Source organism: Acomys minous (genome assembly GCF_964271855.1).
Source record: "Acomys minous genome assembly, chromosome: 7".
NCBI lineage: Eukaryota > Metazoa > Chordata > Mammalia > Rodentia > Muridae > Acomys > Acomys minous.
In genome coordinates this window covers 1,626,761-1,651,955 of record NC_140488.1, presented here as the reverse complement: position 1 = coordinate 1,651,955, position 25,195 = coordinate 1,626,761, and the positions used below count along the sequence as shown (strand labels likewise).

The following is a 25,195-nucleotide window of genomic DNA, read 5'->3' as shown; positions in this document are numbered from 1 at the left end:
AAAATGTTCTTGGATGCTAATCAGAGCTATCATGATTTTATAAAAGGCTGAGTAAACAAGAGAAGGCAGGAGAAACTGAATCCATCCTCCCTCTCTCCTTCTCCCCTTCCCTCCCTCCCTCTCCCCCTCCCCCCACAGGCACTTTTCACCTATCTGCCTCAGTGAGGATAAAGGAAGAAAAACATGAACAAGAAGTGGGAGAAGGAGTAAATCCCAACTGAAAGGTCCCATGATGTGGCCCAGAACAGGCTCAGCTGAAAAGCCACCCCTACAAACATAAGTTGTATACACAACCTCTTCTGTTTCTGCCCCATGCCAAGTAGGACCTTGGTGTCACAGTGCCACCTGCTGACTTCATACTGTCACAGTCTAGCAAAGTCCTACAGTGTGGCCATGGCCTTGAGACTCCCTGTGAATATGCCTCAGCTATTAGAAGAAAAGATGGCATAGCTACTTTGGCAAGGAACCATAACCAGCACATGCCCAGGTGATAGAAAGTGGTAGTACCAGGGCTTCCATTGCCCCAGACCTCTCAACCTCAAGCACCAGCAGTCAGTAAAATAAGGCCGAGAGACTGGGTGTGGTGGCGCACACCTTTAATCCCAGCACAAGGGAGGCAGAGGCAAGCGGATCACAGTGAGTTCAAGGCCAGTCTGTGCTACAAAGTGAGTCCAGGATAGTCAAGGATACACAGAGAGACCTGTCTCGAAAAAAACAAAACAACAAAACAAAACAGAAAAATAGAAAAAGAAAAGGGGTTAACACTCAATGCTCTCCAAAGAGACCTACACAGCGGACTCATGACAGAGTACAGCAGAACTCCTGGGATCACAGCATCAAGGATCTATGACAGAAAGATCCCTTGTCCAAGGCACAGTAGGCAAACTAGATAGAACAAGGCTAGCGGTAGAACAGTAGGAGAGGCCACTGCCACTGGACACCAATGGGTAACAGTGGCTCTGCTGTAGTAGTGGTCTTAAGGGTAAAGAAAGAGGGCTTACAAAAGGGGAAGACCCACAGGCTGTGTCATGGCACACTTTAAGATTTGAAGGAGAGTTCTGGAGGATACTGGGGAAGAATATGAAAGTTTGTTAATATTACTTAAGATAGCGACAACGGCAAGTGTACAATTATGTGTTTTCTATTAAAATTGACAAAAATGGGTTCAGGCAGACAGTGTGCCCTCAGTTCCTAGGTTCAGAGACAGTTAAAGGAGTTGTTTTCAAGTATAGTACATCACAGGAAAAGAAACACAAAAGGTAGGAAAGCGGCCCAAGTCTTATGTAAAGGTGGCAGAAGCAGGCTAAGCCCACATATTCTGACTTTGGACTAGTAGAAACCATACCATTCTCCTAGGACTCCAGCTTCCCAGTCTTTTGCAGCTCCCATGCCTCTTCCTTTTTCTAGAATCCACTCAGTCCTATCTGTGCCTAATCCAGCCTGCCTGCCGTGTCCTCCCAGTCACAGAGCCCACATCCATCCCCCACCCTTGGTTGCCACCAAATATGCTACCTTTATATAAGGCCTGCTCCCTTAGAAGCTATCCCTAATGAAGCTATCCACAGAGTCGTCCCCGTCCCCCGTCCCCCCCCCCCCGCCTCTGGGTTTTGTTTTTTTTTTCAAGACAGGATTTCTCTGTGGAATAGCCCTGGCTATCTTGGAACTAGCTCTGTAGACTAGACAGGCCTTGAACTCAGAGATCTACTTGCCTCTGCCTCCCAAGTATTGGGATCAAAGGCGTGTGCTACCACCACCTAGCCAGAGGTTGCTTTCTAGCCAGCAACCAGGTCCTCATGTTCAGTATGCTCAGAACAGGACATCTCAGCTGTCAGTGCCTGCCATACCACCCTTCCCAACTCCTGCTTTGGTTCAGGACATCAGCTTTTTTCATGATGACTTTTCCACTTCCAGATTCTCCTGTAACACAGATATCCCCAAACAGGACCAGGAAGCCCAAACGAAGTCAGATTCGATACAGCATAGGAAAAATGACAACTGAGAGATATTTTTCACTGTTTATATTAAAAAATAGGGCTTTAGCCGGGCGTGGTGGCGCATGCCTTTAGTCCCAGTACTTGGGAGGCAGAGGCAAGTGGATCACTGAGAGTTTGAGGCCAGCCTAGTCTACAAAGTGAATCCAGAATAGCCATGGCTGCACAGAGAAACCCTGTCTCGAAAAACAAAACATAACAAAATTTAAAAAAAATAGAGCTTTATGTCTGCCAGTTGGAAACCATTAGACACATGATCCTAGAGAGATAGATGAGCTGTCTTGAAAAGGCATTCATGGAGCCGGGCATAGTGGCGCACACCTTTAATCCCAGCCCTGGGGAGACAGAGGCAGGCAGATCTCTGTGAGTTTGAAGCCAGCCTGGTCTACAAAGTAAGTCCAGGACATCCAGGGCTCCACAGTGAAACCCTGCCTCAAAACAAAACAAAACAAAAACCAAAAAGGCATTCATGGGGCTAGAGAGATGAGTCAAGGGTTAAGAGCACTGGCTGCTCTTCCAGAGATCCTCAGTTCAATTTCCAGCAACTATATGGTGGCTCACAACCATCTATAATGAGAACATTGTATAAATAATTAAATCTGTAAAAAGAAAAAAAAAAGAAAAGAAAGAAAGAGCAGGCCCCAGGGGTCCTGCTCAAACTACAGCACCAGCCAAGGACAATACATGCAGTAAACTTTGAGTCCCTACCCAGATCTAGCCGATGGACAGGACATTCTCCACAGTTGAGTGGAGAGTGGGGTCTGACTTTCACATGAACTCTGGTGCCCCATATTTGACCAGGTCCCCTGGATGGGGAGGCCTGGTGGCACTCAGAGAAAGGACAGCAGGCTACCAAGAAGAGACTTGATACCCTATGAGCATATACAGGGGGAGGAGGTCCCCCTCAGTCACAGTCATAGGGGAGGGGAGTAAGGGGAAAGCGGGAGGGAGGGAGGAATGGGAGGATAGAAGGGATGGGATAACCATTGAGATGTAATATGAATAAATTAATAAAATATATTAATAAAAAAAAAGAAAAGAAAGAGCATTCACAATAAGCTAGTCCGAAAGTTCAAGTTCAAAGCTAGATGAAGGTGGTAATGTGTGCCCTTTTGTTTGTTTTCTGTTTTTCCAGGCAGGGCTTCTCTGTGTAGACCAGGCTGGCCTCAAACTCACAGAGATCCTCCTATGTGTCTCCCTGAGTGCTGGGACTAAAAGTGTACACCACAACGCCCTGGTGGTAGTGCATGCCTTTAAGTGTATCACTTAGGAGGCAGAGGCAGGAGAATCTCTGAATTGGAAGCCAGCCTAGTCTATAGAGGGAATTCCAGGACAGCCAGAGCTACACAGAGAAACCCTGTCTCAAAAAACCAAAACCAAACAAAAACGAAAACCACAAAAAACAAATTCCTTGTGGTTTTAGTCATGAAACCCAGAGTCTTGGGCACAACAGGCAATCCTTGTACACTAAGCCATGTCCTTTGCCCCTGAGAAATAACCATCAATGCGAAGGTAAAATGTTGTCCAAATATACATCTTCCTGCAATGTACAAGTAGGGATGTTGAGTTGCATTGAAGGAAGCAACTTCTAACCCTATATAGCTCTGGCTGACATGGCACATGCTATGATCCTCCTGCCTTCGCCACCCTGAAATAAGCAGGTAAAGCCTGATCCTGTTTTTTAAAAATGAGGTGGATGCTTCAGGTGACAGCTCTGGGAGCTGGAGAGGCTTCTAAACTACTCCTAATGTCAATTTATTCCTTGCATAAGTGTAAAGTTTTATTATTTGCCTTGTCTAAAGAATGCTTAATGAGTAATAATGTTATGTACAGAATGGTCTAGAAAAATATACTAGGGCTGGCGTGGTGGCACACGTCTTTAATCCCAGTACTGGAGAGGCAGAGGCAGGTGACTTTTTGTGAATTTGAGGCCAACCTGGGCTTCACTGTACGATCCTGTCTCAAAGAAAAAAAAAAGTCTAAGTATAGCCAGGGCTAGAGTGGCGGCTGGGTGGGTGAGAGTACTTGCTGTGTAAGCAAGAGGACCTGAGTTCAAGTACAAAGTAGGCCATGGCTGTAGGCACCTGTAATCCTAGTACCGTACAGGACAGAGAAAGGAGAGGAGTTCAGCCTAGTTTCAGGCTCAGTGAGAGACCGATCCCCAAAAGAAAATAATGTGGAAAATGACAGGGCCAGACACTTGATGTCTTCCTCTGGCCTCCCCATCTCCAAGTATCCCTGCACATACACCACACACACAAAGTGCTTGTACAACCTATTTCTGTTCACTTAAAGACTCATTTGGGTGAAACATAGGCTAAGTGCAGTTGAGAAGAGCTTATTTTAAAAGGCTTATTTATATTCCTCTAATAACCATGTGCTACTGTTTTACTTCCTGATTTTCAAATATATGGAAGGTAGTAAGATAGCAGTCATTAACTTCTTACAAGAAGACTAATACAAACAAGGAAGTGGAGTTTAGGTCACAGACTGTGCCAACACCTGCCTACCAAAAGCTAGAAAAAAGCATTCTGCTGTGTGATCTGTAGCTGAATGTGAGCTAAACTCACTCACAGAGTCCCAGCAGCTTCCATCACCGCAAGGACTCTGGAACCTGAACCAAGTCAGGCATGGACTCTGGGTATGGCAGTCTCTCCTGAGCATCCTCTATTTACAAAAGCCTTTAGCTAGAACACACACACACACACACACACACACACACACACACACACACACACACACACACACACACACCACATTATGCAGTTGGTCAATGTCCTAAATAAGCCCTTGTTTAACAAATGAGAAGACGCGGGGATGAAAGAGGAAGGCTGGTTATTTAAAGTCCACAACTGCTGGGAGAGAAGCCAGGGTATGGGAACACAGCCCCCTGACCTCTCATTCTTCTGTGAAGGTGTCTACTGTCCAGCTATGCTTCCACAGAACATGACCACCTCTTTGCCCTAATGCCAGGCTGAAAAGCGGATCCTATCCTTTTGTTGTGTTTGAGACAGGGCCTCATGTTCAGCACCCTTTGTCAGGCTCCTAAGTCCTGGGATTATATAGATATACACCATCATGGCTAGCTCTTATGTATGCAGGATGGTGAACATGAAGCCCTGTCTCAAACACAACAAAGGGATAGTATCCACTTTTCTTTTCTTTTTTTTTTTTCCAGACAGGGTTTCTCTGAGTAGCCCTGGATATCCTGGACTCACTCTGTAGACCAGGCTGGCCTCGAACTCACAGAGAGCCTCCTGCCTCTGTCTCCCTGAGTGCTGGGATTACAGGCGTGCGTCACCACGCCAGGCTAGTATCCACTTTTCAGCCCAGCATTTACGAAGCAGAAGCAGGTAAATCTCTATGAGTTTACAGACACCCTGGTCTACACAGAGGTCCAGCCAGGGCTACATAGTAAAAGCTTGTCTCTTTTGTAAAAAGTACCTAAGTTTACAGGGGCTTATATACAAAAAGATATGTAAAACAGAAACAAGGTATCAAAGGTATTAGCCTATTCATTTATTATTAGGGCCAACCAACAGCATTTGTTGGCAGACTCAAGAGCATACTTCTAAAAGAATGTAGAAAGACTACTGGCAGTCTGAAGCTAGCCTGCTGTGCTATACAGCAAGACTCTTAGCTCACATAAATATATAAATGAAGAAATGAATGAACGTTACCTGTAACTACTTCTGGAATAACACCACAAGGGAGCTGACATTTCTCTAGTTATTTATGTTTTTTTTTTAATTTATGTCAGCCAGGCATGGTGGTGCACACCTTTAATCCCAGCACTCGGGAGACAGAGGCAGGCAGAGCTCTGTGAGTTTGAGGCCAGCCTGGCCTACAAAGTGAGTCCAGGACAGCCAGGGCTACACAGAGAAACCCTGTCTCAGAAAAACAAAATAAAAAAATTATGTCAAGGGCCTTGCATATGCTAGGGCCTAACTCTAAACATATCCTTAGCCTGAAATTTCTGGGTTTGCCTTTTCCCACTCAATATTCACTTTCTCTCTCTCTCTCTCTCTCTCTCTCTCTCTCTCTGTGTGTGTGTGTGTGTGTGTGTGTGTGTGTGTGTGTGTGTGTGTAAAACTGTGCTTATGCACACTAGTGAAGGCCAAGGGACAATATCTAATGTCCTGCTCTATCACTCTATCCATGTAACATTTATGCTTTTTATATAACTGCTGATGATTTCAACTCGGGACCTCATGCTTGAAAATAAAGGATTTTCATCCATTGAACTATCTTCCCATCCTCCCAGTCTGCCATTTCTACTCCAGTTTGAAGAACTAAGACTCTTGTTTATACCTGTTTGTGACCGAGTAGAATAATTCTATAATTAAAAAATTAAAAGGATGGTTATAAATGTTTCTGGGTAACACCTAAGAGTTTTATAGATACATGGTATAAGAACAAATATTTCTGTAAGAGCACACAGAAACAGCAATTCTAGATGGGTGGTGGTGATGCTCGCCTGTAATCCCAGCACTCGGGAGGCAGAAGCAGACAACTCTCTCTGAGTTCAAGGCCACTCTGGTCTACAGAGCAAGTTCCAGGACAAAGAGAAACCCTGTCTTTAAAAAAAAATAGCTATATTAGGGCAGGCTGACAGGAGAGGACTATAGTGAATTCAAGGGCAGTCTAGAATACAGTGAGATCCCGTCTATACCCCACCCCACCCAAAAACCGAAAAGAAGGAAGTAACTTCTTCCAGCTGAGTGGAATGGATATACTTACAGTCCCAGCTACTCAGGAGGCTAAGACAAGAAGATTGTCTGAGAGACTAAGAAGTTGAGGTAAGCTTAGGCAACAAAATGAAATTGTCTCAATATATAAAGATTAAAGTTGCTTAAAGGTTCCAGCCTTTATCATAGAATCTGACCCTTAGACCATCGACATGGATGTATTTCCAACAAAAGTCCACAAACAGTTAAATAGATGTGAGCAACTGGCAAGCCTACACTGATCCTTGGAATTGCTCCATCTTTTTACAAGATGTAGCACAAGACCCACATGATGACTAGATGGAGCCACAGGAGGGTGCTACAGGCAGAGCAAGGTAGCTGGCATGTAGCTCATGGAAAAGACACGTGTGGCTGATTAAGCAACCCGAGCAATAACTTAAATCAGCCATTTGTCTCGCCTTATATGCTTGTCAAAGGTCAAAGGGAAAGAAGTAAGCATTTGTTAAATCACCTGTGTAGACTGCACACGTCCTTGGGTTTCATCCTCTGCACAAGGAAAAAACAAAACAAAATAGAACTATGTGCCCAAAGGTGAGGACTTTACTCACCATTCATACATTAACAGTTGTTGAACACCACACCACATGTGACAGGGCCCTGATGAGATTATAATAGAAATTTTACCTATAGTAAATACACAGTTGAAACCGAAAATAAAACTGTACATTAGAACTGCAAAATTCGCCTGGCATGGTGGCACACACCTTTAATCCCAGCACTCAAGAGGCAGAGGCAGGCAAAGCACTGTGAGTTCAAGGCCAGCCTGGTCTACAGAGTGAATTTTAGGACAGCCAAGGCTACACAGAGAAACCCTGTCTTGAAAAATCTAAAAAAAAAAAAAAAAAAAAAAAAAGAAAAAGAAAAGAAAGAAAGAAAAAGAAAAAGAAAAAAATTAACCTTACTGAATAATAATTAAGATATTCTTATGTTAGTACAAAAGTCAAAAAGTTAAATTTAAATGAAAAACAGCCTACACCTACAGTATTTCTAAAGCTTATAGTATGGTATTCCTTGACATTCAATTCTCAGCCCCTCCTGCCACCAGAGCAAAGGCCTGTACTACAAGACTAGCCCCTAAATTTGCTATGTAGCTTAGGATGACCTGAACCTCTGATCTATTTACCTCCACTGTCTGAGTGCTCAGGTCCCAGGTGTGCACAGCATTTGATGGGCTCTCGGGATTGCAGGCCAGGGCTTGTGTGTACTAGGTGAGTACTCCATTAATGCATTCAGGCCCCAAAAAGATACGCTGACTTTTATTTTTTTGTATTTTCCTTTTCATTAATTTCATTTTTTGTTTGTTTGGGTATTTTTTTTTTCTGAGACAGGGTTTCTCTGTGTAGCCCTGGCTGTCCTGGACTCACTGTGTAGAACAGGCCAGTCTCAAACTCACAGAGATCCACTTGCTTCTGTCTCCTGAGTACTGGGATTAAAGGCCTGTGCTACCATGCCCAGTTTCGTTAATTTATTAGTTTATTTATTTAAGAGTGTTTTTCTTGCTTATATGTATGTTCCCCATGTGTAGGCCTGGTGCCCACAGAGGGTATCGGGCTAGAGAGAGGGCTCAGTTGTTAAGAGTACTGCCTGTTCTCCCAGAGGACCTGGTTTCAATTCCCAGCACCCACACAATAGCTTACAACTGTCTATAACCAGACATGCATGTACTGCACAAACACATATGCAGACAAGATACCCCAAACATATTAAACAAAGTCAGGTATGGTAGTGCAAACCTTTAATCACAGGAATTGGGAGGCACAGGCAGACTGATCTTTGTGAGCTCGAAACCAACCCGTTCTGCTTTTTTTCCCCCGAGACAGGGTTTCTCTGTGCAACAGCCCTGGCTGTTCTGGACTCGCTTTGTAGACCAGTGCGGCCATCTAGACAGTTGGGATGCTCAAAGGTCATTCATTCATCTACTTGCTATTTCTGTTAGTGTCTATTCCTTGCCTTATCTGCTCACTATACCTTTATCAAAAGCAAACAAACATTTCTAGAACATGACTTCAGATCTAACTCAAATCTTCCTATTCTAAGCCAGCCACGGTAGTGCATGCCTCTAAACCCAGCCGTGGTAGTGCATGCCTCTAGACCCAGCCGTGGTAGTGCATGCCTCTAAACCCAGCCGTGGTAGTGCATGCCTCTAGACCCAGCCGTGGTAGTGCATGCCTCTAAACCCAGCCGTGGTAGTGCATGCCTCTAAACCCAGCCGTGGTAGTGCATGCCTCTAGACCCAGCCGTGGTAGTGCATGCCTCTAAACCCAGCCGTGGTAGTGCATGCCTCTAAACCCAGCCGTGGTAGTGCATGCCTCTAAACCCAGCCATGGTAGTGCATGCCTCTAAACCCAGCCGTGGTAGTGCATGCCTCTAGACCCAAGCGTGGTAGTGCATGCCTCGAAACCCAGGGGTGGTAGTGCATGCCTCTAGACCCAAGCGTGGTAGTGCATGCCTCGAAACCCAGGGGTGGTAGTGCATGCCTCGAAACCCAGCCAGAGGCAGGCGGATCTGTGAGTTGGAGTCCAGGACAGCCAAGGCCACAGAGAGAAACCCTGTTGCAAAAAACAAAAAAACAAAAAAACAAGGGAAGGCATGGTGGCCCACACCTGTAATCCCAGCACTCGGGAGACAAAGGCAGGTGGATCTTTCTGAGTTCGAGGCCAGCCTGGTCTACAAAGTGAGTCCAGGACATCCAAGGCTACACAGAGAGACCCTGTCTCAGAAAAAAAAAAAACCCTGTCCTGGCAAGTGTTGGGATTAAAGGCGTGCACCACAACAGCCCAGCAAAACTTAGCATTCTAATATGGCCTTATATGGGGGTTTAATTCTGTCCTCCAACTCCTTACTTGACATAACCATGAAAATTAACAACAGGTTTTCACTCTTCATAGTGTGTGTGTGTGTGTGTGTGTGTGTGTGTGTGTGTGTGTGTACACACACAAATTAGGGATGTCACCTAGGGCCTCACACACACTAGGCACTCTGCCACTGAGCTACACCCCTTAGCCCCATCCCTACTATATTTTTTAAAAGTCTATATATCTAGGGTATGTGTCAACATCTCCCGGCATTATCTCCTCAATTTCCTAAATATGATGATGCTAAACTAGAAGGTGATCAAACATACTACTTTAAGCCAAGTAGGGTGTACCTAATGTACCTAATAATCCCAGCTACTCAGGAGGCTGAAACAGAGGAATGATAAATCTGAAAAGCAGCCCAGGCTGGTTTCAAATTTTAAAGTAAAGGGATCTGGAGAGATGGCTGAGTGGTTAGGAGTTCTTATTGCTCTTACAGAGGACATGAATACAATCCCTAGCACCTATACAGTGTCTCACAACCATCCATAACCCAAATACCAGAGTATCTAATCAGAGGCACCCATGTGATACACATACATGCAGGCAAAACAGTCATACACATAAAATAAAATAAAAAATCTAAAAAGAAGTTTTTTAGGTAAAGCAAAGGATATAGCTCAGTTGTAGAATGTGTGCCTAGTACACAAGAGGCCCTGGTTTCAAAAAAATATTTAATAAGCATACACACATAAAGAACATATATAAGCCAGGCACAGTGGCACACAACTGTAATCCAGTAGTTGGGAGGCAGAACCAGGCAAATCTCTGTGAATTCGAAGACAGCCTGGTCCACAAAGCAAGTCCAGGATAGCCAAAAGCTACACAGAGAAACCCGGTATTAAAAAAACAAAGAAGCCAGGCGTGGTAGCACACGCCTTTAATCCCAGCACTCAGGAGGCAGAGGCAGGTGGATCGCTGTGAGTTCGAGGCCAGCCTGGTCTACCGAGTGAGTCTAGGACAGCCAGGGCTACACAGAGAAACCCTGTCTCGAAAAAAAGAAAAACCAAAAAAGAAAAACACAACATATATGATCTTTAAAATGTCTTAAGAGTTTAAAGAAGGGCTGGAGAGACACAGTTCAGTGGTTAAGAGCACTGTCTGTTCTTTCAAAGGACATGGGTTCAATTCCCAGTGACCATACGGCAGCTCACACCTGTCTCTAACTCCAGTTCTAAGGGGTCTGACACCCTCACAATAATGCACATTAAATAACAGTAAATAAATTATTTTTAAAAAGGAAACGAGTTTAAAGAGAAGGTAGTACTGGAGCCTAATGTGCTTTGTATTTGTGGAGCCTTGTTGGGGTGATGTTTTGTACACTGTGTAAATATTGTCTTTGCATTATTCAAATGCTGATTTCTGTACCTGCAGTCGTCTGAGTACAGGCCACACTTTGTGTTGTTATTCCTATGGCCACATCATATTTTATAAACACTCCCTCTAACACCTTTTGGTTGGTTTAATGAAGAGCTGAACAGGAAACAGCAAAAGCTGAACAGGGGAGGCAGGACTTCCAGAGATAGGAACTCTAGGAAAGAATCAGGCACAAAAGAGTTGCCAGTACACTAAAACACTCAAGAGATACAAAGGTTTACTTGCCTTCACATTTCACTCTCCTCAACTTGGATCCAGAAAACCCAAGATCATCCGACAGGCTGTTTTCTGGATAGGCAGTGAAGTACGACATGCCAGGTGATTAAGAAGGTAAAAAAATTCCCTTAAACACTAAAGCTTGAGTCTTTTGGCCCAAAACCAAGTGGAACTTACTATCTGCAAACCTGACATGAGGGCCGGGTATGGTGGCACATGCCTTTAATCCCAGCACTCGGGAGGCAGAAGCAGGCGGCGCTCTGAGTTCGAGGCTAGCTCGGTCTACAGAGCGTGTCCAGGATAGCCAGCGCTACACAGAAAAACCCTGTCTTGAAAAACCAACAACAAAAAACTAATATGAGAATCCACACACTCACATGGTACCACTGTCTGAATAGCCTCCAAAATTCATGTGTTGAGTTTAATCTCCATTGTGATACTAAGAGGTACAGCCTATTAGGAAATCATTAAGCTCTGGGGGCTCTGTCCTCATAAACAGATTAGTGTCTTATAAAGGGCCACAGGCAACTGGCTTGGACTTTTTATACTGTTGCCATGTGAGGACAGTGTTCTTCCCCTCCAGAGAATGCCGCATCAAGGTACCATTTCAGAAACAGAAAGCAGCCTTCACTAGACACCAAGCCTGTCCGTGCCTTGACATGCCAGACTCTAGAACAGTGAGAAATACATTTCTTATTACCACACAACAAACAGACTAAGACATCTGGCCCTGAACCACAGAGCAACCAACATTTTAGGTTTGTTTTTGTTCTGTTTGGACAATGCTAGGGAATGCATCTAGCAGGCAAATGCTTTACTATTGAGCTATATTCCCAGCCTACTATTGATACCTTTCTAATACCTACACCTGCCCTAGCCTGAGCATGTCTGTCTACTTCGCTACCAGTCCCTTGGATGAAAGTCTAACGGTGAGCAGGGTATTGTGGTGCACACCTCTAAACCCAGTACTTGGGGAGGCAGAGGCAGGCGCATCTCTGTTAGAGGCCAGCCTGGTCTACAAAGTGAGTTCTAGGACAGCCAGGACTACACTGAGAAACCCTGTCTTGAAAAACCAAAAAATAAAGGGAGCGGAAAAGCAAATAAAACAAATAAAAACAAAGCCCATGGGTGAAACTGGAGGCAGAAAAAAGGGCTCTGACATCTAATAGGCATTTTCTACTTGTCTGACCTTACCAAGTTAGCCACCCTTGCAGTCTTAAAGAAATGAACAAAAATACTCAAAGTACCACAGATCATCACAACATACTCTGAATACAAATTTCCAGTAGGGAGGGCCTTGAGAACAAGGTCAGTTTCAAACCATTAGTCATGCTACTTCTGCCCTCTACTCAGTGCCCCATATACAAAGAGCCCCAGACCAGTTAGTCCCTTGTAAGATGGGCTCTAAAGATGCTTTCCCAGAGGGAAATTTTGCCACTTATTTCAGACTGCAAGCAAGCAAAGCACATGATGGTAATTCATTTGACCTACCACAAAATGTGCTAAGATTGGGTCTTTTGCTAGACATGGTCGCACAGAGCTATAATCTTACCATTTGGAAAGCAAAGGCATCTGGATTTTAGAGAGACAGAGGCAGGCGGATCACTGTGAGTTTGAGGCCAGCCTGGTCTACAAAGTGAGCCTAGGACAGCCAAGGCTACACAGAGAAACCCTGTCTCGAAAAACAGTATAAAAAAAAAAAAAAAAAGATAAGGTCTTCCGCAATTTGTTCTACCCACTCCCAATCCCCACGCTGTCTCTGGAGATCAGGGGCAATTGTGCAGTTTATCAAACACAAACAGGGTCTTTGGGCCCAGGACAAAGAGAGGAGGAGTTGAAGTCACAGGAGAAGGCCAAACTCACAGCTCTATACTGTTGGCTAGCTCAAGGCTTCCCCCATAAGCCCCTGGCCCTTCCCTACTCACAAGGACAGCAGCAAGGAAAAGCCAGCAATATAGAGATTCCTCTGAGCACGGAAAAGCTTCATGTGGAAGTGCTCCATGGCACCTGGATTGTTCTGGAGGTTCACCTTTTCTGTCACATCATCATATTTCCGGATCTCACGTACAGCATCTATGGTAGTGCAGAGATGAACATTTAGGTATCATTTTGACAAGTAAAACAGGTAGCAAGATGAGCCAGACGGCTTTCCTTAAAATGCATCTTTCTTAGTCTTTACAGGAGGCTTTATCAAACGTTCCCAAGACCTTCTCCCATTAACTGTTTATATGCTAAGCCTCAGCTTACTCTAGTTAAGATCATGAGCTTACACTAGACTTCAAGATGATATCCAAAGTTGAGGCATTGTTAGCACTGGGGACAGATCCCGTTCCGTATGATGCTCCCAACCTCAGTTCGTTGTTTTCTCTTAAGTGAAAGCCACTATAGACATAAGTCAGGGGTCCTGCTGGTAGAATGCTCATAAGACCTAGTCAGGAGGCATGGGCTACAATGAGTATTATGTTTTACTTACTTAAAAGCTTCGTTCTGAGGAGACATTCTGTGGATAAGGGTACTTTCCATCACGCTTGACAGGACTCTTTTACTAGTTGCCATCTGGCATCTGCATGCACACTATGATATGCATGTGTCCCCCATCCCTCAATAAACTATAATTAAAGCTTTTAAAAGAGGAATTCATGCTTATCAAAACTTCAAACAGCAAAATTATAAAAAGAAATCTCTCAATACAATCACCTACAGCAAGGTATCCATATGTGCAAATACACAGCTGTCAGATTTAAAGTCAATTGGTCATATCACCGTTATCGGCTTTGCAACGTATTTGTCACTGAAATTATCTTCAATCTGTGTTTCCTATCTTCTTCACAGCAAAAGCCTTCTCCTCTATATGCCCTAGAGCCTACCACGAGGCTCCTGTTTAGTAAGCAAGCAATGCTCTGATTTAATAACATATGCCCTCAGAATCTTTTATCTGTAATGCAGAAATGGAACCTCAGTATATCTACGAATCACTCCCACCCCGTACCTCAATAAAGACTTTTAGAAGGGGGGGCTGGAGAGATGGCTCAGTGGTTAAGAGCACAGTCTGCTCTTCCAGAGGTCATGAGTTCAATTCCCAGCAACCACATGGTGGCTCACAACCATCTATAATGTGATCTGATGTCCCCCTCTGCCTGCAGATGTACATGCAGGCAGAGCACTGTATACATAATAATAAATAAATAAATCTTTTTTAAAAAAAGACTTTTAGAAGGGCAGTGGTGGCACTTGCCTTTAATCCCAGTACTTGGGAGGCAGAGGCAGGCTGATCTCTGTGAGGCTGAGTCGAATCTGGCCTATGTAGGAAGATCCAAGTCAACCAAGGCTACACAGTAAGACACTATCTCTCACCACCACCACCAACAACAACAAAAAGGACTTTAAAAAAAAGATGTATTTATTTATTATGTATACAGTGCTCTGCCTGCATGTACACCTGCAGGCCAGAAAAGGGCAACAGATCTCATTATAGATGGTTGTGAGCCACCATATGGTTGCTGGGAATTGAACTCAGGACCTTTGGAAAAGCAAACAAAACAATAATAAAAAATCTACCTGAAGAAGGCTTTTAACATACCTCCATATGAGACAGGCAAGATATCATTGTCTGGGTACTGTTCAGTTTGTAGTTAGTTACTGGTTTGAGACTACTTGGTTTTCTTTTTGGGGGGGAGGTGGGTTTTTTGTTTTTGTTTTTGTTTTAATATTTATTTATTATTATGTATACAGTGCTGAAAAGGGCATCAGATCACATTATAGATGGTTGTGAGCCACCATGTGGTTGCTGGGAATTGAACTCATGGCCTCTGGAAGAGCAATCAGTGCTCTTAACCGCTGAGCCATCTCTCCAGCCCCTTGGGGAGGTGGTTTTTTGAGACAGGGTTTCTCTGTATAGCCTTGGCTATCCTAGACTCACTTTGTAGACCAGGCTGGCCTCAAACTCACAGCCATCTACCTGCCTCTGCCTGCCTGCCTGCCTCTCCAGTGCTGGGATTAAAGGCTTGCGCCACCATGCTGGGTGAGACTACTTGGTTTTCAAGTTCATCTTGCACTATAACAATGTGCCTGCCCTCATAGCACCTTTGCATTAAATCTGTGCCATGAAGCAAGCACTCTTAAATGCTGCCAGTATCTTAAACTGATATAATACACCTGATAGAAAATTTTAAAAAACAAAAAAAATTATACCTTCAGGTTCAGCAATTCTACCTCTATGAATTCATCTCACAGAATCATTTGTATAAAAATTCAAGGATGAGGCCTGGGCGTGGTGGCGCACACCTTTAATGCCAGCACTCGGGAGGCAGAGGCAGGCGGATTTCTGTGAGTTTGAGGACAACCTGGTCTACAGAGTGATTCCCGGACAGCTAAGGCTACATAGAGAGACCCTGCCTCAAAAATCAAAACAAAACTAACAAAAACCAACAACAAAAAAATGCAAGGATGAGGCAGGCATGGTGGTGCAGGCCTCTAATCCCAGCACTTGGGAGGCAGAGGAAGGAGGATCTCTGTAAATTCAAGGCCAGCCTGGTCTATAAAGTGAGTCCAGGACAGCCAGGACTGTTACAGAGAAACCAGCTCAACATCCTCCCCCCCCCCCCCCCCCGCACAAAGTGTGCATGAGATGCCAGGCAGTAAATATTTCAACACATAACCAAGTATTCATGATAGTTATCTGTGCAATATGTACTACAAGAGATGGTAAGTGTTTAATTTTTGTATTTAAAAAATATGCATTATGGGCCAGGTGTGGTGGCGTATGTCTTTAATCCCAGCACTAGGGAGGCAGAGGCAGGCGGATCTCTGTGAGTTCGAGGCCAGCCTGGTCTACAAAGTGAGTCCAGGACAGCCAAGCTTAACACAGAGAGATCCTGTCTTGAAAAAACAAAACAACAACAATAACAAAAAACAAGCTCAAAATGTTTTCTTTACGTTGTTACTTGTATTTAGAAATCCCACCATTCCAAGGACTGCCTTGGCAAACAACCAAGAGAAAATTGGGAATGAGAGACATTATGTATTACCAATCCAAGGACAGCAGCAGAGCCCAGCTCTTCCTCTCAGGCCTCAGTCCACAGGAGTAAAACATACCCCTCTTTACCTCTATTTAACCCAGAAAGCTCTGGTGTCCCTCCTAGTCTCCCCTAGTGAGGAAGGGCTCTGGCGAGTTAAACCCAGTATCTTCATAGTATTGTTATCAACGAGTACCCCTATCTGTACAGTGTGTAGCCTTCTCTAGATTGTGCTTTTAAATTACGGGTACAGTGTGTACATGTGCATTCGTGTGTGAATATAAATACAAATGTGTCCCAGGACACCTGTGGAAGCCAGAGGACAGCCTCCAATCCGGCCTTGCCTTTCCTCCTTGTATGAAACAGGACCTGCAACCTTCCAGGGATTCTTCTATCTCCCATCGCCCTATAGAAGTTCTGGGATTGAAGACTCATATCCAGCATCTGGCTTTTATGTGGGTTCTGGGAATTTGAAATCAGGTCCTCACACTTGCGTAGCAACTGCTTTTATCCACTGAGCCATCTTCCTAGCCTCCTAGATTTTGCTTCATAACATTAAAGTAGGAAGTCACCAGTTGTCAGAGTCATATTCATTGCTGGAATTCCCAAGCAGATACCTTCAGATCTATGATCTCCAAAAACAGTCAAGTTTTTGTCAATTAGTAGCTTCTACATAATTCTCTCTGGCCCACTAAGCTGTACTACAAAATCAAAGACTTGTGGCTCTAGTTAAGGGACAGGGCAAGACTAATGGAATAATCCCAACATGTGTCTTGTCTCCATAATTCTTGGCTCTACCCCAACTCAAAAACAAGCACAAAAACCTAGTTTTAAAAAAATAACTCTTATACCTTGACATTTCACGAAGTTCAACTCTAAGCAAGATCTGCATACTCCCTACAGGCTCCTATCCCAAAAACTGCTCAGACCCTAAGTGGAAAAAGCTGTCTCTTGGAGTCTTGCTAAAAGCATTTCAAGAATATGTGAGCAGCTGGCATCCAACAGCTATGCCTGGGAAACTATAGGCCACATTTAGCCTGGTCAGAGAAGTTCTGCCTGAACAAACGCCATCAAACCCTGAAGGGAAATGTCCAATGCTGCAGCTAGTGGATGGGGCTATGTACAGCACTAACTACAGCACTAACCTCCACTCTACCCTGCTGTTTCTGCTGGAAACTTGAGGAAAGGAGTACTCTACGCTTAAGTGGATATCACACCTCTTAAAACAGGATATGATGTTTCACAGTAGAGTCAAGAGAATACAGTCTAAGTGGGAGAACATTCTTTTTTGCTTACTATAGCAAAACAACAAACACCCAACAGCCCAGACAAGAGCTTTATTGGTTCCCTGTCTCTCTCTGAGCTCACTACCACCTCAATGTAAAACACCCCACCCCACCCCCCTTTTGATTTTTTTGTTTTGTTTTGTTTTTTGTTTTTTGAGACCGAGTTTCTCTGTGTAGCCTTGGCTGTCCTGGACCCGCTTTGTAGACGAGGCTGGCCTCGAACTCACAGCGATCCACCTGCCTCTGTCTCCCGAGTGCTGGGATTATAGTCGTGCGCCACCACGCCCGGCCCGGCCCACCCCCCTTTTGAGACAGGGTCTTTCTTTTTAATTTTTTATTAATTTAATCAGATTACATCTCAATCGTTATCCCATCACTTGTATCCTCCCATTCCTCCCTCCCTCCCGCTTTCACCCTATTCCCCTCCCCTAGGTCTATGACGGAGAGTGACCTCCTCCCCCACTATATGGTCATAGGCTATCAAGTCTCATCTTGGTAGCCTGTTTACCCATCCTCTGAGTGCCACCAGGCCTCCCCACCAAGGGAAAGTGGTCAAATATGGGGCACCAGAGTTCATGTCATAGTCAGTCCCCACTCTCCACACAACTGTGGAGAATGTCCTGTCCCGTGGCTAGATCTGAGTAGGGGTTTGATGTTTACTATTTGTATTGTCCTTGGTTAGTGCAATAGTTTGAGCAGACCCTCCTGGGCCCAGGTCCACCCGAGACAGGGTCTTTCTATATAGCCCTGGATATCCTGGAACTTTCTATGTAGACCAGGCTGGACTCAAACACACAAAGATCCAAGCAGGCAGTGGTGGCACACACCTTTAATCCCAGCACTCGGGAGGCAGAGGCAGGCAGGTCTCTGAGTTTGACGCCAGCCTGGTCTACAGAGTGAGTTCCAGGACAGCCAGGGATATGTAGAGAAACCCAGTGCACAATTAGCTTCTCTTAGCATCAGCTCTAAAATAACAACAACAACAAAAACAAAGCAAACAAAGCCATCCAACTCACAAAGATTCACATGCATATACCGCCCTGGTGCTTGTCTCCCTCCATCGTGATACCACTTAAGAAAGCCAAAGACCTGAGCCTGCCCTCTGATCCACTCATTTCTCTTCCAAGGTCTTGTGGATATGCATATTAATGTTGGAGTTACAAAACTATACAGATCAAAGACCTGCAAAGATCTTACATCTATGCATATGCAGAGAGGTCTCAGCTCTGTCTCTAAGACATACTGTCGAACACCTACTTTTCTACCTTACACTATAGGAGAAGACAGAACTCCCTTTCCAGCTAGGCTGTTTACTTGGTTGTTCAGTTCTGAACTTGGAAGTCCTGTATCAGCAGCCGTTCTGCACATATATATAACCCTAGTAGTCAAGTGACTGAGCCAGGAGGATCAAGAGTTTAACAATGAGCAGGGCGGCGGTGGCCCACACCTTAATCCCAGCACTTCCGGAGGCAGAGGCAGGTAGATCTCTGAGTTCTAGGCCAGCCTAGTCTACAGAATGAGTTTTAGGGCAGCCATCGCTGTGTAGAGAAACCCTGTCTCAAAAAAATAAAAAAATAAAAAACCTTTAATGCCAGCCTAGACTACAGGGTGAGACACTGTCTCAAAATAAAAGGGAAAAAAATGTTCATGTCCTTTGTTTTTGTTTTTCGAGACAGGGTTTCTCTGTAACAGCCCTGGCTGTCCTGGACTTACTTTGTAGACTAGGCTGGCCTTGAACTCATAGAGATCCGCCTGCCTCTGCCTCCCGAGTGCCGGGATTAAAGGTGTGCGCTACGGCATCTCATGTCCTTTTAAGATGAGAAAAAATTAAAACAAAACAAAAAAGAAGCCAGGCAAACACACCCTTTCAATCTCAGCACTTAGAAGGCAGAGGCAGATGGATCTCTGGAAACTCAAGGCCAGCCTGGTTTACAGAGCAACTTATAGGATATCCAGGACCACAGAGAGAGACTCTGTCTCAAAAACCAATAACAATGATAAAGACAAAATAATTTTTTTAAAAAATAAGTCGCCGCCCTTTCAAAGGAGAAGACCTCACTGTTACCTACATGACTGATGAGCAGCACTATTTCGACCAAGGTCACAGACCAATGAGCCCCTCCCCTTCTCCTTTTTTCCAAGACACGGGTTCTTGTGTAACAGCCCTAGCTGTCCCGGACTCACTTTGTAGACCAGGCTGGCCTCGAACTCACAGAGATCCACCTGCCTCTGCCTCCCTAGTGCTGGGATTAAAGGTGTGTGCCACCACACCCAGTGCACAATTAGCTTCTCTTAGCATCAGCTCTAAAATAACTAGGGTACCCTGGAAATGCAGGTGGTCAAAGAGCATATAAAGGCTATTGAGTGTAAGTCTACATAGACTGCTATAGGAACCTCTTGAAATGAAGGCCCTACTAATAGCACTTCCTTAACAGATGAACAAAAGAACATGTAATCAGTTTGTCTCTGAGAAAGTCTGTTTTCTATTCATCCAGTGCAGCACAGGACTTTAGAAGCCATGAACAGGTCTGGTCAGGCAGCAACCCCTTGCTGCAGCTCACTCACCAATGACCAACAGCACAAGTATGACGATTAGAACCACGAAGAAGGTGTTGCCATAGGTCACTACCAACTCCACCAGTCGAGATTTGAAAATCTTCTGCCATCTGTAAAGGAGATGAAGACAGACACTGAAGAAAACACATCTGTAATCCAAACCCTGAGCAAAACAGAAAGACAGCTTGGTGCTCTTCTGTAGTGGCCAAGGAGCCTGTACAACATCAGTCTCAGGTATTGCTTATATTTCTCCTATTTATTAAGTTCAAGAGGATTTAGTAAAAAAAAGTTTGGGGACTGGAGAGATGGCTCAGAGATTAAGAGCACTGGCTATTCTCTGAAAAGTCCTGAGTTCAATTCTCAGGAACCACATGGTGGCTCACAGCCATCTATAATGAGATCTGGTGCCCTCTTCTGGCCTGCAGGCAGAATATTGAGTAAATTTTTGCTTTGGTTTGGTTTGATTTTTTTCGAGACAGGGTTTCTCTGTGTAGCCTTGGCTGTCCTGGACTCGCTTTGTAGACCAGGCTGGCCTCGAACTCACAGCGATCCGCCTTCCTCTGCCTCCCGAGTGCTGGAATTAAAGGCGTGCGCCACCACAGCCCGGCCATAAATTAAAAAAGAGAAAAACAGCAACAAAAACGTTTGAACGTTTGGAAAATCAGTCTTAAAACTGGCAGTTTCCAGTAAGGGTTACTTACTTTTCGTTGTACTTCCCTTTGTAGTAGGTGAAGCACCTGCTGCAAACATAGTTATTCTTTTCTTTTTATCTTTTTAAAAAATGTTTATTAGTGCTCTATTTACACCTGCACACCAGAAGAGGGCATTAGAGGGTATAGATGGTTGTAAGGCACCATATGGTTGCTGGGAATTGAATTCAGGTCCACTGGAAGAGCAGTGCTCTTAACTGCAGAGCCATCTCTCCAGCCACTCTTTATTTATTTTTGAGACAGGGTCTTACTATGTAGCTCTGACTTTCCTGGAACTCACTATGTAGATCACACTATTCTTGAGCTCACAGAGACCTACCTGCCTCTGCCTCTGCCTCCCAGTGCTGGGATTAAAGAAGTATGCCACTAGCCAGGCACAGTGGCACATGCCTGTAATCCCAGCACTAGGGAGGCAGAGGCAGGAGGATCTCTGTGAGTTCGAGGCCAGCCTGGCACACAAAGCAAGTCTAGGACAACCAAGGCTACACAGAGAAACCCTGTCTCGAAAAACAAAAACAAAACAAAAAATAACAACAACAACAACAAAAAGTGTGCCACTATGTGAAGGAGAGAAGCCTGTTCTTTAGGAGCCCAAGTGTGGGATCAGAACGGTCTCGTGAGAGAACAGGTGATGTTAATTCACTAGAAGAGCAACCACCTCGTGCAGGAGCTTAATTGCTACCAGATGAAAAAGATCCCGTGAACAGACTCTGGGAGGAGATATATAAATGAGCCCAGAACTGGTGGTGGGGGGATTGGAGACTTGGGATAGATTTGGCTGTTCATCACTGCCCTTCAAGACGCTCCTAGAGAAAACCGCTTGAGGGAAGGCTTTAGAGCTCTGGCTCCTGCTGAGGCTCTGAGGTCTTATTACCCCCGGTTCCAGTGGAAGAAATCCTGCAGCTCCCGACCGGAGGATCATTCCTCGGGACTGATATCCTTAAGGTTTTGTTGTTGTGTCAATTAATCCTCACTTCCTACTGTTTTGGTTAATCAGGTTATAATTGACGTAGTCTCAGTCAATAAGTTGTTAATAAAATATTTTGGTTAAGAAAATTGAGTCAACAACTATGCCTGGCTTCTCTTTGTCTTTCTACTATGTCTAGACTACTATCACCGCAGATTATAAAAAAGAACCCAGATTCTCTATCATTTCTATGAACAAATATTTAAGATGAGTCTCTCAAGAGCCTTCAGAGGGGGCTAGTGAGGTGGCTCAGTGGTTAAATTTCTGAAGAACCACATGGTGGCTCACAACCATCTATAATGTGATCTGACGCCCTCTTTTATCATGCAGACATACCTGGAAATAGAACACTCATATACATAAATACATAAACAAGTAAACCTTTTTAAAAAAAAGAGCTGGGCAGTGGTGTGGCGCATACCTTTAATCCCAGCACTTGGGAGGTAGAGGTAGGTGGATCTCTGAGTTTGAGGCCAGCCTGGTCTACAGAACAAGTTCCAGGATAGCAAGGGCTATACAGAGAAACCTTATCTCAAGGGGAGAAAAAAAAAGCCTTCAGAAGGAGCTCTATCCTGTTAAAAATCAGCAAGCTAGGCTGATCATGGTAGTGTACACCCTTTAATCTCATCACTTGAGAGACAGAGGCAGGTGGATCTCTGTAAACCCCAAACCTACATAGTGAGACCTTATCATCTGCATCATGAGATGCAGAGTTAAAAATCAATAGTTGATTCATTAGAAACATGACCCGACATGATTCTGAATTTGCATTTAGTGCTTTAAATAGGTCTTAATCAGTCCCTACTTCATTCCCCTTATTTTCAATTTTGTCTGTTTTTGTCTGTTACGTGTATACACGCTTGTGTTGGTGCACGTGCGTGAGTGTGGGTGCCTTAAGTGGGCATCTCCCCAATCACTCCCCACTTTATCCCGCCAATGGTCTCACCGAACCTGGAGCTCCTGATCTTTGTCTCTAATACTGTAGAAGTGTGTCATCATGTTCAGCTTTTACGTGTGTGATAGAGATGAAACTCAGATAGTCACACTTTTACAGTCATCTCCCTAGCCCTCATTCTTCTCAGCCAGGATCTCATGTAGCTCAGGCTAGCCTCAAATCTGCTATGTAGCCAAGTCAGGACTTGAACTCCTGATCTTGCCTTCACCTCCTGAGTAGTGGAAAAATGTTATTTGTCCTAGAAAGCATCTAAGACTACTACAGTTCCACCAGGGTTTTGTTTTTTGTTTTTGAGACAGAGTTTCTCTGTATAGCTCTAGCAGTCCTGGAACTCACTCTGTAGACCAGACTGGCCTCAAATTCACAGAGATCCACCTGCCTCTGCCTCCCAAGTGCTGGGATAAAAGGTGTGAGCCACCAAGCCCAGCTCCACCAGGATTTTGGTCTGTGTTTTTCCTGTGAATTGAATGCCAATGTGGGTTCTGGCAAGAATATCCTTTAGGTATTATTATCTATGGTGACTGTATAACATCCTAATTTAAGTAAGAATAGTATTGTTGATGTACTACAAATAATTTAAAAGCTAGTATCTAATTAACTTTTAGCAAACCCTGTTTGCTAAAAGGGAATATGGCTTCATCCTTCACAGGTTGAGTAATGCTCACGAGCCTACTACTAAGCAATGTCGGTAGGAGCTAGTTAGGAGGACAAAAGTCAGCAAATAAGCAACCATGTGAACCAGTGGAGCAAGCATTCCAGTTTCCACACAACTCTCCCCACTGCCCTAAGGCCCATGGATAGGTCAAGGAATCGTCTTTATAAAACTGAAGGGAGAGCTTCTTTTGCAAAGACCAGAAGGCAATGTGCAAAGGAAAGCAACTGAGGTGGTGACAAAGCAAAATAGTGTTCAGGACTGGTGATAAAAAAAAAAAATTATGGTCCTGCCACCTTCACTCCAGACATATTTTACTTGTTTCCATCTAGCCCCAATTTCAGGGTCCAATTCTGTACCCAGAAACTATAAGATTCAGGCTTCAATAGGCCCCCTCCCCGTATGCTTGCCCTGTTGCTGCACTAGCCATACCTTTTGGGAGAGATGAAGGGAATGCAGAGGAGCAGCACAGCAAAGACCTCTGCGTAGAGGAAGGTGGCAACTGCAGTCCACTGCAGACTCATCCTGGGACTTAGAGGGTTCCAGCAGCGATGGGAGCTTGTTTCCTGGCAGTACACAAAGGGAGCAGAAGAACCGTGAGAGCTAGGCACTGACATCTATTCAGGGACCCTGGAGAGGCTGGGGCTGCTACTCTACACAACAGAGCCCAAGACTCGTGTTTCGGAGCTTTTGAAAGCCTGGCTAAAGCAGGGCTTAACCCCACAGGGATACTTGTGGCCCTCCAACATGTGTGTCACCAGCTCCAGGTAGGTGCCTTTGTGGCTGATTCCTTTCCCCAGGGAAGTACAGGAGACTCCTTAGACCTGCTTAACTAAGACCATATTCCTCATAAGAACAGTATGGGAACAGGAGGGCCTTCTCAGCACCCATGAGCCTCCCTTCCCAGAACAGAAGCCTCTGCGGCAGGAGCTTCATGTCTTTCAGTCGCTGCAATATTCAGACTTGTACCTTCTGCAAACAGCACTGCCTCAGCCTCTGCACAAAGGAGGCGGCCCATTCCTCCCTTTAACGCTCGGGTGGGATGGAGAAACCTAAAAGTCTCCAGCCTGCTTCTAGGACGGCTTTTTCAAAATTAAACAGGCCTTCCCACTGCTGATGCATGGGGGTGTAAGGCCTCAATGTACTCTCAAAAGGCCCACAAGAGCGACCCCTAGAGGGCAGGAATGCAGGCCAAAAGCCAATGCAGGTCTCCACAGAGCACCTCAAGGCCTTACCCAGAGAAAGTTCCAGAACCAGAAAGTCTCGCCCGAAGGCATAGGAGACCTCCCTGCAGCCCTAGTTCGCCACATCGTCCCAAGTCCACCTCGCCTTCGAGGAGCTGGGCCTACCTGGGCAGCTCTTCCGGGTGGGACTTCACTACAAGTTCCCGCCCTCGCGCCCCTAGAGCTGTGCTCCACAGGCCATCCCAACATCCCTCTGCCTGACCCTACCCTAAACTCCCAAGTCAGCCCGGATCCCGACATTTCCCATAATCCCAAGTCTTTCTGGGGTGCTCGCCCTCGTCCCACATGACGGGGCTGGGAGAACTACGGTGATCTGAGAGCCAGCCATGCTCGCGGACCCAGCTTACCGAGTTTCAGCACGACCCACCGCAACTACCGAACTCTCACCAACGTTCAGACCCGCCTCCTGGCTCGCGGCCGGAAACCGGAAACGTGCATCGGGCCCCGCCTACAAGCCCACGGGAGCGCCCAACAGCTCCGCCCACTGCCGGTTCCCGCCCCGCCTCCAGGCCTCGGGCTGGTTGCCAAAGGTCTCGAGAGGAAGTGGAGGCTGGCGGCTGACGCCGACTGCCGCGCCTCTGACACTTCGGGCACGCAGGGGTGGAGCTTGGAGGAACCCTGGC

The 25,195-nt window shown here is 45.2% G+C and overlaps 1 protein-coding gene across 1 annotated transcript in view; it reads right to left on the bottom strand.

The window, feature by feature from the left end:
- BCAP31 (B cell receptor associated protein 31) overlaps positions 1 to 25,076 on the bottom strand; it is a 32,838-nt gene extending 7,762 nt beyond the window's left edge. Inside the window, exons 1-4 of the mRNA XM_084790391.1 lie at positions 24,920 to 25,076; positions 23,761 to 23,894; positions 20,054 to 20,154; positions 13,113 to 13,260 (exon numbers count right to left, since the gene is read on the bottom strand). Coding sequence (XP_084646517.1) covers positions 13,113 to 13,260; positions 20,054 to 20,154; positions 23,761 to 23,852 — 341 coding nt within the window. The 5' untranslated portion in view covers positions 23,853 to 23,894; positions 24,920 to 25,076. The remainder of the gene's footprint in view (positions 1 to 13,112; positions 13,261 to 20,053; positions 20,155 to 23,760; positions 23,895 to 24,919) is intronic.
- Between the last annotated feature and the right edge of the window lie 119 nt (positions 25,077 to 25,195).